General features: G+C 37.3%; 1 protein-coding gene across 3 annotated transcripts in view; it reads left to right on the plus strand.

The window, feature by feature from the left end:
- PLEKHH2 (pleckstrin homology, MyTH4 and FERM domain containing H2) overlaps window positions 1-12,711 on the plus strand; it is a 102,770-nt gene that overhangs the window by 30,171 nt on the left and 59,888 nt on the right. For all 3 annotated transcript variants that reach the window (XM_026486918.4, XM_026486943.4, XM_026486933.4), the window contains exons 4-8: window positions 3,157-3,306; window positions 4,520-4,603; window positions 5,230-5,311; window positions 8,491-8,676; window positions 10,418-11,379. In XM_026486918.4, the coding sequence (XP_026342703.2) occupies window positions 3,157-3,306; window positions 4,520-4,603; window positions 5,230-5,311; window positions 8,491-8,676; window positions 10,418-11,379 (1,464 nt within the window). The remainder of the gene's footprint in view (window positions 1-3,156; window positions 3,307-4,519; window positions 4,604-5,229; window positions 5,312-8,490; window positions 8,677-10,417; window positions 11,380-12,711) is intronic.

Genomic DNA, 12,711 nt, shown 5'->3' on the forward strand with positions numbered 1-12,711 from the left:
GGCGGAGGTGCATGGATGCAACCAGAGGCTCTCCTAGAAGAAAAGGCGAAAGGTAGTCTAAAAGTGCAAAGCATTCTTCACCAGAGGATATCCATACATAGGTAATTGCAAGAGTTTCTTTAATGAGCAATTTGAATTCGTAGATGTTTATTATTCGTCAGTCTCTGAGTAGTTGAAATTCTTATATGGTTCAGGTTAAATGACTGGAGAAAGAACTGGGCTGCTTTCTGTGTACTTGTAGTGAGATATTTTTAAAGGCTGCTTGGTTTTACTGTAGGCTCTTATCTTTTCTGTAGACATATTATTCATACATATTACGAAGGAAGGCTGGTGGATCCTGTGGAACTTGGTCCTAAGAGGACCAGTTGGCAAGTAGATCGCCTGTAACTACTTTGTGATCTCTCTCCCTAAGAGATATTGCCATTGTTGCCAGTAATTTTCTTGCGTGGGAAGGTTTTGTTGAGCTGAAAGTAATGATCAAATTTCACAGTCGGACATGGCAAAGTTGCATCCAAGGAGCTCTGACTGTCGCATCCATTCGTAAAATGAGAACACCTTTTAAATGGAACATATTTTTCAGGGGATAAGAGTACTCCCAAATCAGCGGCACCTGGCTGGCTCAGTAGGTTAAATGTCTGCCTTTGGCTCTGGTCATGATCCCCGGGTCCTAGGATTGAGTCCCCTATCGGGCTCCCTGCTTGGCATAGAGTCTGCCTCTCTCTCTCTCCCTTTGCTCCCCTCCCCCATACTCTCTGTCTTGCTCTCTCTCTCAAATAAATATATAAAATCTAAAAAAAAAAAAAGAAAGAAAGAAAAAAAGAAAGAGTACTCCCAAATCATAGTTTTCTAGAACTGTAGACCTTTCCTAAGCAATAATAGGACAATTTTATGTGGCAGCCCAATGTTTGTAGGGTGGCTTGCTCCACTTAATAAAAGAAGACTATAGATGTAGATCTGGTAATATTTATTTATATTCTTCTGTAGTTACTTTCCTTGAGATTTGTAAGGGCAGAAAAATTTCTTCCCTCCTAAGTTCTTTGGCTTGTCTAATAATTAAATTGGCATAAGATAGATTAACAGGAGAAAAACAAGTTTAATTTCATACATTTGGGAGCTCCATTAAAAACACGAGACTCAAAGAAGTGATGACAGCAGGCAACTTTTATACCTTTTAGATAAGAAAACAATACATTTGTGAAGAATTGACAAGACAAAGGGGTTTGGGCTTGGGGTAGTAAATTAGTGAAGAAGTAACGAGGTTTGTTTATACAGCCTTCCCAGCCCTAAATTCCCTATCTCCGATGACACAAATGCCTTCTTCCCTCCTGGTACAGGAGCGGGATTTATTTCCAGCTTTCAGGGGGACGGAAGAGGGTCAGAATGTTCTTAGACCAGCTGTGTCTTAGGTAACTTGAATTCAGAATAATCAGTATGCCGAAGTGGCATATTTTGGGGTGGCACATTCTGCTCCCCTACCGGTCTGTCATCTATTACTCTGTCCCTGAAGAACTACCATTTTGAACTTGGTCTCTGCCCTTGTTTCTCTGCTTCCACAGCTATAGAATGTCCTGTGTGGACCTGGCTGAGCCATCTTAAGAATGATCCTTGCTTCGTATTTATTGTTCAGCTCTCTGTCCTCCTCTGGCTGTTTTTCATGGTAGCATTTCTGATGTAGACCTTTGTCCTTGACTTCTCGGTCTGCCATTCCTGCAGAAAGCCCACTATATTATGTTAAAAACATAAATCTTAAGATAACTTAAAATTTTCATTTGGATAGTGAAATGCAGGATTTTTCTCCTACTTTTAGAATCTACCTTTTATTTTTATAGTTTTCAGACATCTGGGTGGTATTTAAGTAGGACACTTTGGCATCTGATTTGAATTTACATTTCTACGGTGAACCCACAGATGACACCTTGTATTCATGTTTAAAAAAACCAAACTAACCGTAACACCCTCCTTCCAGAGACCTTCATTAGTCAAGTATTTTTGAACTTTAAGTGGATTCATCATGATTTTTCAGAGGTGTTTTTAACAGTTTAAGATTTTTCATCTTAATTATCATTACTTTCTCAAGTGCTTTGCATATTTTTCTTCTTTGCCCCCTACAATCTAAAACATTACAAAAATTACATTCTTACCTGTTTGAAGTATATGGAATAGAAATCTTAATATACAATGCCCAGTACTTTATTTTCTTTCTTACTATCGTTAACATCTCACGCATTCCCTCATATGCCCAGATGTGTTTTGCAAAAGACCCACGCAGAGCCAGTGTATCTTAGATATTAAAATTAAAGCATCACTCAACCCCAGGTCACACACCACTATCTTTTATCTTGCTCTACTTTTTCCCACTGCCTTTATCTCTTTGTATAGCGTACTGTATGATTTTTACGTCTTTCTTGTATTTGTGATCTCTCTTACCCACTAGAATGTAATTTCTTTGTGGACAGAGATTTTGGGTCCATTTTATTCACTGATATTTTCCCAGGGCCTGGCACTTGGCAACTATTCACTGAATGTTTGTTAAATGAATGAATCAATAAACCCTCGCTGAACATACTCTCCTATCTATATCTTAATTCTCATAGTTTTTTATTTTTTGTGATTCCATCATTTGGGGTTTTAAAGTTCTTTTGTTTTCCTTTTCCTTCCCATTGTGTATGTGTTTGTTTTTCACCTAAGTTCAATTTTTTTCTCCCAAAATGTGCTATTATACCAGGTCATCCAATCTGATCTTTTCTCACTACTCACCTTCTTTACTTTATATTCCTACTTCATTTAAAATATGAAAAAATGAGGGCTGCAAACTTTCTGATTCTATACTCACATGAAATGCTTCACATATTATCATTGCTCTAGTAAACATGTTCGTTACTTTATATGATAGCAAAATTCTGAGGCTCTCTTATGTGCCCTTATGTACCTCAAAGGTAAACACCACTTGGCAAAATAGTCTCCAGACTTTATAATTGTTAATACATTAGTCTTCAGACTTTATGATTGTTTAATTGCTAAAACATGCTGTTCAGTATTTTATTTTTATGATGATACCTTTTAGGAATCTATTTAATGTGAAAGTAAAATGCTAAATTCAGTACTATAATAAATTAAGTACGTGCATAATATTAATTTTCTAACCCCTGAATTTAGGTACAAGTTATGGAAGAGAAATTAAAAGCAGCTAATATTCAAACCAGTGAATCAGAGACAAGGCTGTATAAAAAGTGTCAAGATCTAGAGACCCTAATACAAGAAAAAGATGACATCATTCAAAACTTGGAACTGCAGCTTGAAGAACAGGTTAGGAAGCATTTTATCATCACAGTCTAAATACATGCATTTATTTATGCATAATCACAAAGGTTAAAGAGAGAGAGCCTACACTTCTAAATTTGGGTCAGGAATCCACTTATTTTGGTCAACGCAATCACATTTATTGGTGAAAGGTACAAATAAAATGGCATTCTCTTTAAGTCTGGGTGATTCCAAGGCCATTTCTAACACTTTTTGGATGCGACTGTGCTCCTTAACATTCAGACTTTTCAGAGTTTGAATGTAGTATTCAACTTGAAAACACTTGGTTATCAGCAGGCATTTCTGTCTGCAAAATGTTTGAAATAGATCTTTGCTTTATATTTTTACGGTGTTAGAAATATTTATGGAACATTGTGTTTTAAAGGTATGTTTGATGTGAATCCTTCTGTTTAAAAATGTGTACACTGTTTTTAAACCACTTTACTGAGATCAAGTATAGTTTTTAGTTTAAAATTTTAGTAGGAAAAAATTGCATTAAGGTCATTTGCTTAAATCATCATTTAGCATCATTTAAGTATGACCACTATGAAATTATTAAATATACTAAATTGTTTTTTATCTTCAGCATTTTTTTTCCCATTTCTCTGGGGATCAGTATTTCTTTAGGTCAGTGGTTTCCAACTTTTCACCATCCCCCAGCCCCCACCCACTGTGATTTATATGACAGTCACATTCTCATAGTTTTGTGAGCATAACCAGATTTTAAGATTGGTAAATGTGAGCTAGAGTTTTTTATTTCATTTTTTCTGGATCTTTAAAAACTTGCGTGTAAAAATAAAATAAAATATGTGAAAAATAAAAACTTGTATTTGAGGGGAAAACGAACCATGCTCCAGAAGAGATTCTGATTCTCCTGTACCTAACCTGGTTGACCCCTCTCCTACTGTCATAAACCCTAGATTATTTCCAGAGCTCGCTTATTTTATTGATAAATTCAGTGCTTGGATTTCAGTATATGATCTTTCAGAGAAAGAGAATTAACAGTTTTAAAACTAGTAGTATTTGCATATGCCTTTGTGGTTTATTATTATGTCTGCTGGACAGTGGTTTTCATTTTTTACTCTATTTGATGATTTGAAGGTAGATGTATTAACTTGGAAACAGGTTTTAAGTGGATTTGTCCTTTATATTTATGATGTAACATTTCTAAGCCAGTGAGCCTATGTTTGAACTAAACACACTGCTTATATTATTTCAGAAACAAATAAGGATACAAGAAGCTAAAATAATAGAAGAGAAAGCGGCTAAGATCAAAGAATGGGTAACGCTTAAGTTAAATGAGGTATTTATTGCTATATTTTGCCTTTTCTTTACCTTTTACTTCCTTTGATTAGATAAGTCATCAGAGTATCTGATCATTTTGAATGAAACAAAATTCTGATCAGTTGGTGGTGCTGCTGTCTTTTGGTAAACGGGAAATAGGTAGCTTTCATTTTTATGTCCAATGTATTTCTAAAATTAAAAATATTGATAGACTCCTAGTAAACAGTATAAGTAACCTCATTCTAGTAGTTGATTTTAGTTCTAATTGGTTAATTTTAAGTAATTATAGAGCATATGTGTATATCATAAAATTAATGTGTTTAGTATCTTGAGAAGTACACATTAGTTTATGTGGCAGATTAAATGCTGAAATAATTTGGTTTAAAATAATTTTGCAGTGGGAAAGGCATGAAAATGCCTTGGGGTGAAAATATTTGAAACTCTTAGGTCTGGAAAAAATAAATATCAAAGCCATAATTAACTAGGTTGATAATTATGCTAATAAATTCATCTGATATTTGCTCATCATTTCTTTTGTATTTTACTTACATGTAATTAGGTATTAACATTTAGAAATATTATAATTTATTAGTACATTTTAGAAATGTTATTCCTGTGTAAAAGGATACCATTATGTCATTTCAGCTGGAATTAGAAAATCAGAATCTTCGTTTGATCAACCAAAACCAAACCGAAGAGATAAGAACCATACAGTCAAAACTACAAGGTATGAGTGTTTTGACTAAGATAGCCTAGTTGGATTTATTAAGCTAGATAGAATTTTACTACTGAACACTTGAAATATGCCTAGCACAACAAAGAAACTGAATTTTACGTTTTATTTAATTTGAATGGATTTTAACTTAAATAGTCACATGTTAGAAGCACAGCTAGACAATTGCAAATAACCCAAAGAGGATAATACTAATTTGAAAGTTTAATTTCAGGTGTATTTGCTTTAAAAAATCAGTTATTTTCTATCTTCACTTGTATTGTGGTGATCAATAGTGAGTGAAATTCTTACAGCCTGAATATTTTCAGCAGAATTTTATAATATGAATAATAAACTCTTTGCATTTTCCAGTACTTAGGGTTACTTTCTTTCTTTTCAGCATCAAAGCCTAAAGATGGGTGGTAGAGTTAGAGATAGAGATTTACCACTCAAGGGCACATTGAGCTGAAGACAAGGTGAACCCACAGGATTATTAGATCCTGGCCTACTAAAGTAGTTTTCAAACTTATTTAGGAACAGAACTCCTTTTTAAAACAGCGTCTTTTTCTGTAGAAGCTCAAGAGATAAAACAGGTGAAAGGGGTGTTGGGTGATGGGCCCAGGGCCCTGTAGACTGAGCTTTACCCATGCCTCTTCTTACGCCCGCTGTGGCATTCCCACAAAGCCCTGGGTTCACAAAATGCTGGCACCATAGCAAGTGCATGGACTTCGAAGTCAACTTTAATGCCCTATGATTTAACTGTGTTATATTGCGGATTTTTTTTTTTTTACATCAAGAAAATGGTAATGGTAGTAGTGCCTTCCTGGTTTCATGGGAGTTTGTTGATTTTTAAGACATATGAAAGCATTTTGTCTACTGCATATTCATACTTATTGCTGTCATTTTGTAAATGAAAAGGCTCCTGTTTTCCTTTTCCCTCAATACTTCTGACACCAGATGTGTGTGAGATTTTCCCCACACAAAGCAATTCTCCAGTTCCCAGAGGACACCGACTGGTTGTCCTTCAAATTTAACTCAATTCTGACATCATCTACTTGAAGTTAGCGTCAGATCCCACAGGTTACAGGCTTGGTTCCACAAAACTAACCCCCTCCCCCGCCCCGCCATACACCACTTCAAACACAATTGTAAGTATCAGTTCTCAACCCTGCTTCTGGCCCACTGGCTGTAAATCAGAGGTTCCCATGACCCTCCCCAGGTTTGATAATCTGCTAGAGCAGCTCACAGAACTCAGGCAAACAGTTTACTTACTAGATTACTGGTTTATTAGAAAGGATATAACTCAGGAGCAGCCAAGTTGGAAGAGACGCAGAGGGCGAGGTATAGAGAAGGGGCACAGAGCTTCCATGCTGTCTCCAATCACACCACCTTCCCAGCACCTCCATACATTCACTGACCTGGAAGCCCATCCTTTTGGGTTTTTATGGAAACTTCATTATGTAGGCTTGACTGACTAAATCATTGGTCATTGGTGATTAAGTCAGTTTTCAACTCTCCCCTCCCCTGAGGTCAGAGGTAGACGGGGTGGAGATGAGGCCGAAGTTGCAATCCTTAATCACAGGGTTTGTTCCCCTGGCAACCAGCCCCCATCCTGAGGCTGTCTAGGGGCTTTCCAAAAATCACCTCATCAATGTAAACGCAGATGTGGTTGAAAAGCTTGTTATGAAAACAAAAGATACTTTTATCGCTCTTACCACTTAGGAAATTCCAAGGGTTTTAGGAGCTGTGTGCCCGGAAACATGGATGAAGACCAATGTATGTAGTTCATGTATCACACACTTCCTCCAACTATATGATGGGAAATTGGTATCCACATAGTTGATCTGGAATTCCATATTTACATATGGAATCACTGACATAGATTGAACGTACTAAGCCCAGCTCTTAAAAGGCTGTTATTTTATTTGATATTCTTAACTTGCAATTCTAGTCTCATTGGCAGTCTGTTAGGCCTTGCAGACTAAGGGGTATGAATCCTTGGAGCCTAGACTTGGACTGGAGAAGAATAGATACAGTTATGTAGGTATAATATAGTACTTTAAAAATATATGTGCATATCTATGATTATTAAAATACTGTGGATTAGTTCTGTGGGAGATAATCAACATGAAAATAATAAAAGAAAGATACACCTAAAAGAATATACTATATAAAGATATTTTTCTTATGTTCCACTCAGTTATCAGCTATTTAATTTATCCTTCTGGTGTTCTCCCAGAGTTAATTAAGAATTTAATTTTGGGGGGCAACTTTTCTTACTATCACTAGGATCTCTATGCTTTTGAAGATTTTATTTATTTTAGAGAGAGAGAGAGCGTGGAGGGGGCAAAGGGAGAGGGGAGAGAGAATCTGAAGCAGACTCCTTAAGTCCCCCTGATGTGGGGCTCGTTCCCAGGACTCTGAGATTATGACCTGAGCCAAAATAAGAGTTGGACACTTAACTGACTGCACCACCCATGCGCCTCTCTCCATGCTTTTAATCTTGCAAGCAGGGATGTTACAACCCCTAGAAGGTGGATTAAACCTATGATTAATCACTCCTTGAGCTATCTAAGTTCTCTATCTGGAAACTGTCTCCTCCCTTTTTGTTCTCTAAAGAAGTGATGAAGGCCCTCCGTGTTGTGGTCATCATAGATCAAGCCCCTCCATCTGCTCTTTTGGGAGAAGCAAACTGAAAACTAAGATAGCAAAAGTTATTACAGTGATCATGTGATATTTGCCCCAATGATCTGAATTTCCTTTGGTTGTCTTGGCAACCAGGTCTTCAGTCCCTCTTCCCTCACCGGTAGTAGCATTACTGCCCAATCAAATTTTACCAGTTCTTGACTGCTATTTACCAGTACCATGATTTTGCAAGAAACTATAACCCTTTCCTTATCTACAATCTGCTTTTTATTTGTTTGTGGTTTTGTTTTTGTTTAAGAACTACTTCTAAAGGGATTAGATATTCTCTCTACGGTTAAAAAATATTTAGAGCATTCAAAATATATAAACAGATTTAAATGTTAGCATGTGATGCTAGACACTGAGGGGTCTATATTACTAAACATAAATAATTCAGGCTTTTTTCTGGCATAAGGAGTGATTTGTCCAGATTTTTATATGCTTTGGTTCTGTGTTTAATAAACTGTTATAAAAAATTCAGATCTTGATTTTGATTAATGATCTTGCAGAAGTGCAAGGGAAGAAGTCATCCACTGTCTCCACACCAAAGCTTCCAGAAGGCCAACGCCTAAGCAGTTTGACCTTTGGGTGCTTTTTATCCCGAGCAAGGAGTCCTCCTCAAGTAGTAAAATCTGAGGAAATGAGCAAGATATCATCTAAAGAACCCGAGTTCACTGAGGAAAAAGACATAGAAGGTATGTATGGACTAGAGGAATTTACTCTGACGTTTTTTAAAAAGGATTCATCCAAATATAGCTTAATTTTCCTTGTTTTTTTTTTCTTGACAAGTTGATGTTTTATGAAAATATTTTTGAAGAGCAATCTGGCCTTTAATTTGTGTAACAAGTTATCTTGTGTGGTTTTTTGGGGAGTCTTTGACAAGGATGCGTAGAAGAGACTGATTTTCCCCTCTTGATACTTTTTCCTGCGGTAGGTAGCAGTGATATTTAAAGTTAAAAAGTTCACGGTTGTACCCACAAGGTACGTGTTTTCGCTGAGTTTCACATGAGAACTCTGAACTTTTATTATTTACTTACAATATTTAAAAATTACCTGCTCTAAAATACGAAATTAAATATGGCATAACAAGCTTATAAAGAAAAAGAACACCAGGGGACAATTTAGTAAGTGCTTTGATTTTCCCTTTCCCGTTTTGCTTCAAAGAGGAAAATATTTGCTTTGATTTTCTCTTTTCCGTTTTGCTTCAAAGAGGAAAATATTTGCATAGATGTTTAAGTCCTGGACCTGTGCGCAGATTTCTATGCTTTTTTTTATTCCTAAAGCCCCTTTAAATTTTGCGCTGTTATGCAGCTGCTGGCTTTGCCACCTGTAGTGTGACTGCCCAAATATTTTAGAAAGGCTTGAATTTGCATCGTCTCTGTTTTCAGCTCCCGCTTCCTTCCTCCAAAGGAGAAAAACTATAGCCTTAAAAGCTGTCTCTGTACTTGGTTATGAAATCCTGAAAACTGCATAATGTTTTTCCAGTCGGAATTCTCCTTTGCTACTTGCTTTTATGCTGTTACTGGCAATTTTCTTTTTCTTTTTTGAAAAGTTGTTTTAATTTCCTTTCCACTTTCTAATAGTCAGTTGAATATAGCTTGGTACAGCCGAGGTTGCCTGTCCCAAAGCTCTCACCCACTTGCAAATTAACAAATTGCCTGATACCAAATCATCGAGTTTGTTTGTTGAGCCTCTAGTTCCTTTATGAAGGTCATATCTATGTTTTAAAAATTTCTCTTGTACTCTTTATAAATTGTACAAACGTTTAGTTCGCTGTTTATGAAGCTGATGGTACATTCTATTAAGTATATTAAAAACAAAAATAAGCCACATCGAAAGACATTGTTAAAGAACATTATTCTTGATATAAAAACACATTTGGAGATATGAATACACCAAAAGTAGAGTGAGGAAGGCTTTTCTGTGTTTATGTTTCTTCGTGGTTTTGCATATTTCATGTATTGAAGCTTGGGAACAAAGTTTTTTTTTTTTTTTTAAACTATAGCTTTATATTTATTATGTTAAAATTTCTTATGATAATTTTGAAATTTAAAAAGAAGGCTGTTTTGCTTTGCTTTAAAATAGAATTAGTGGTATCCTTTGGTGGCTGCTTTCTTTGATAGAGCTGCCCTGTTTCACATGTTGCTTCTTTCATTTTTAAACCGTTGTCTGTTTCCTTTTCCCCAACATGTTTCTTTGTAAAAAGCAGTTTAATTTCGATCTCTTCTATTGAAGTGTTAGGCCTCATATTTTATCTTAAAGCTTACAGTTTTCAAAGTTGGGTTTAAACTAGACATACAACTAAAAAAAGGGTAATGTAAATTAACTTTAGTCATATGAAAATTCCAGTTTTTACAATGTAGTTTCATAAAGCTAAATGTACAGAAAGATTACATTATCAAAGGCAACGTGCCAATATGATGTATACTTTTCTAGAAATGGAAATTCCGGAAAAGTCAGGCGAAAACCAAATTCAAGAAAACAACCAGGGTCAGAGAACGTTGCATCAAACCCCTTGTGTCTCGGAACAGAATCGGAAAACAAGACCAAGCTTTGCAACAGACGGTGGTACATCCCAGAACTCTGGGGCTCCAGGGAGTGACTGGAGTTCTGATGAGGAAGAGGGGAGCAAAGGAAGGTCCACGTGCAGGTACACGTCCACTCTTTCCAGTCACACGTCAGAGGAAGGGGTCCAGTGTAGCAGAATGGGCAGCGAGGCGTACCTGACAGCGTCTGATGACAGCAGTTCTATATTCGAAGAAGAGACTTTTGGCATAAAGAGACCAGAGCACAAGAAGCTGTATTCTTGGCAACAGGAGGCACAGTGGAAAGCTCAGAATTGCCCTCTCGTAAAGGGAAACTCTGAATCAAGTAAAAAGGAGCATGATAGCTCGTCAGATGAACTGAATAAAAAATTTCAGTCTCAGAGACTGGATTATTCATCGTCGTCGAGTGAGACCAACACCCCCAGCCCCATTTTGACCCCAGCTCTGACTCCCAAGCATCCTAACTCACTCCCTGGGAAAGGCACACAATTAGTGCCTTTGTCCAACCTGCCGCCCCCAAAGTTAAGGATTCCTAACGTGTTCAGCATAAGTGTGGCACTAGCTAAAAGGCACGTAAGCCAGCCACAGTTAAGTTCCGATAGGATGTTTGGTACAAACAGAAATGCCATAAGCATGATACGACCGCTCAGACCTCAGGAAACGGACCTCGATCTAGTTGATGACGACAGTACAGAAATTTTAGAGAATATGGACACCAGTTGTGACGATGGATTGTTTTCCTATGACTCCCTGGAATCCCCGTGCTCCGACGACCAGGAGCCCTGTGACTCCGCCAAGAAGCCAGCGTGCGGCAAACCGCCCACCCCGCCCCTGCACCGCTTTCCCTCTTGGGTAAATGATATTGCTGTATTGCTGTGTGCAACGCGTGCATGCTGGTTTTTAACACCCATTTTCAGGTTTTACTATACTTGTTTTCCTGTTTCCTTTCGGATCCAGATTGTTCCGAAACGTCTCAGTTTTCAGAATACCATTTCCCCTTCTCTTTTCCCACTAGTTGTGAATCAACTGAGAGACAAGAAAAGGTGAAGACAGGTGGGAGATCAAAATATTACCTTTTTTACTGAGAAGCTGATTTTAGAGAATTGATGGGCAGATGAGGTTGCTGATACTGAACTTGGAATTCTCTTGATTTATAAACCCAGTCCCAGGTAGCACTGGGCCTCCAGAGGCTTCCTCAGGAGAGGCTTACCCCTCCAAAGGAGCTTACAGCCCAGAGAAAGAACAAACGGTGTTTCCTGAGCCATTACTTCTCAAGAGAAAGGAGACAGGTGCCCGTCCAGTTTTCCCTTCTAAGCCTTCCAGTCGTATTAAGCCATTCCTCCTCCTTGGGGGAGAGAAATGAATGGTTGGAGAGGGATCCGGAATGTTACTGGAGTTCCCTCCCCATGCAAGGAAACATCAGGGGTGGGGAAGAAGGGTTCCTCCTACTTGTTTAATACTTTGGGCAAATTCGGAACCAGGACACTTCACTCTATTAGAGGTCATCAGCTTTTGAATTTAATCATTTACTTTAAGAGAAATTTAATTTTACTCTTCATGCGCTTATAAATCCATTGCCTTAACCAAAAGCATCTTCCTGTGTATCTAGAGTAGATTTAAATTTCTTCCATTGAAAACACTGACCATTAATACGATAGTTAACCCATCATTGTGTGATTCTTTATAGAAATACCTATATCACTAGATTTGAAGTTATTCTTATATTTGAAACAAACTGAAATTATCTGTCTCGTATAGATTTAACTTTTCCTTCACATATTGACATATGTTTGTACCAAACATCCAAGATTCTGCTTGTCTCATTACTGCTAACTTTCTCCTCCACTCTCTTGTCCCTTTGGCCTCCAGGGAAGCATCTGGGTTGCAGGATTTTTGGGGTTTGGGGGTCATGTTCTGCGATTATTATTTTTTATTCAGTGACCAATATGATTTTAAGCAAATTAAGGCAGCCGCGTTTCCTACTGTAAATTCAGACCTTCTAAATTCTGGTCTTATTTACTTTCAAAAGAACATTTCTTTGCAGTGCCTACATGAAACCATCTGTAGTTCATTATTAAATTCTGGATAGCACAAAAAAGTAGACATTATTGGCATGTGAATCTCTGGAATTTCAATTATGTTATCCTTTAGGCAGTGAGGACTTGAAGTTTTTGCTTCTTTTAT

This window comes from Ursus arctos, unplaced genomic scaffold, assembly GCF_023065955.2.
Source record: "Ursus arctos isolate Adak ecotype North America unplaced genomic scaffold, UrsArc2.0 scaffold_8, whole genome shotgun sequence".
Classification (NCBI taxonomy): domain Eukaryota; kingdom Metazoa; phylum Chordata; class Mammalia; order Carnivora; family Ursidae; genus Ursus; species Ursus arctos.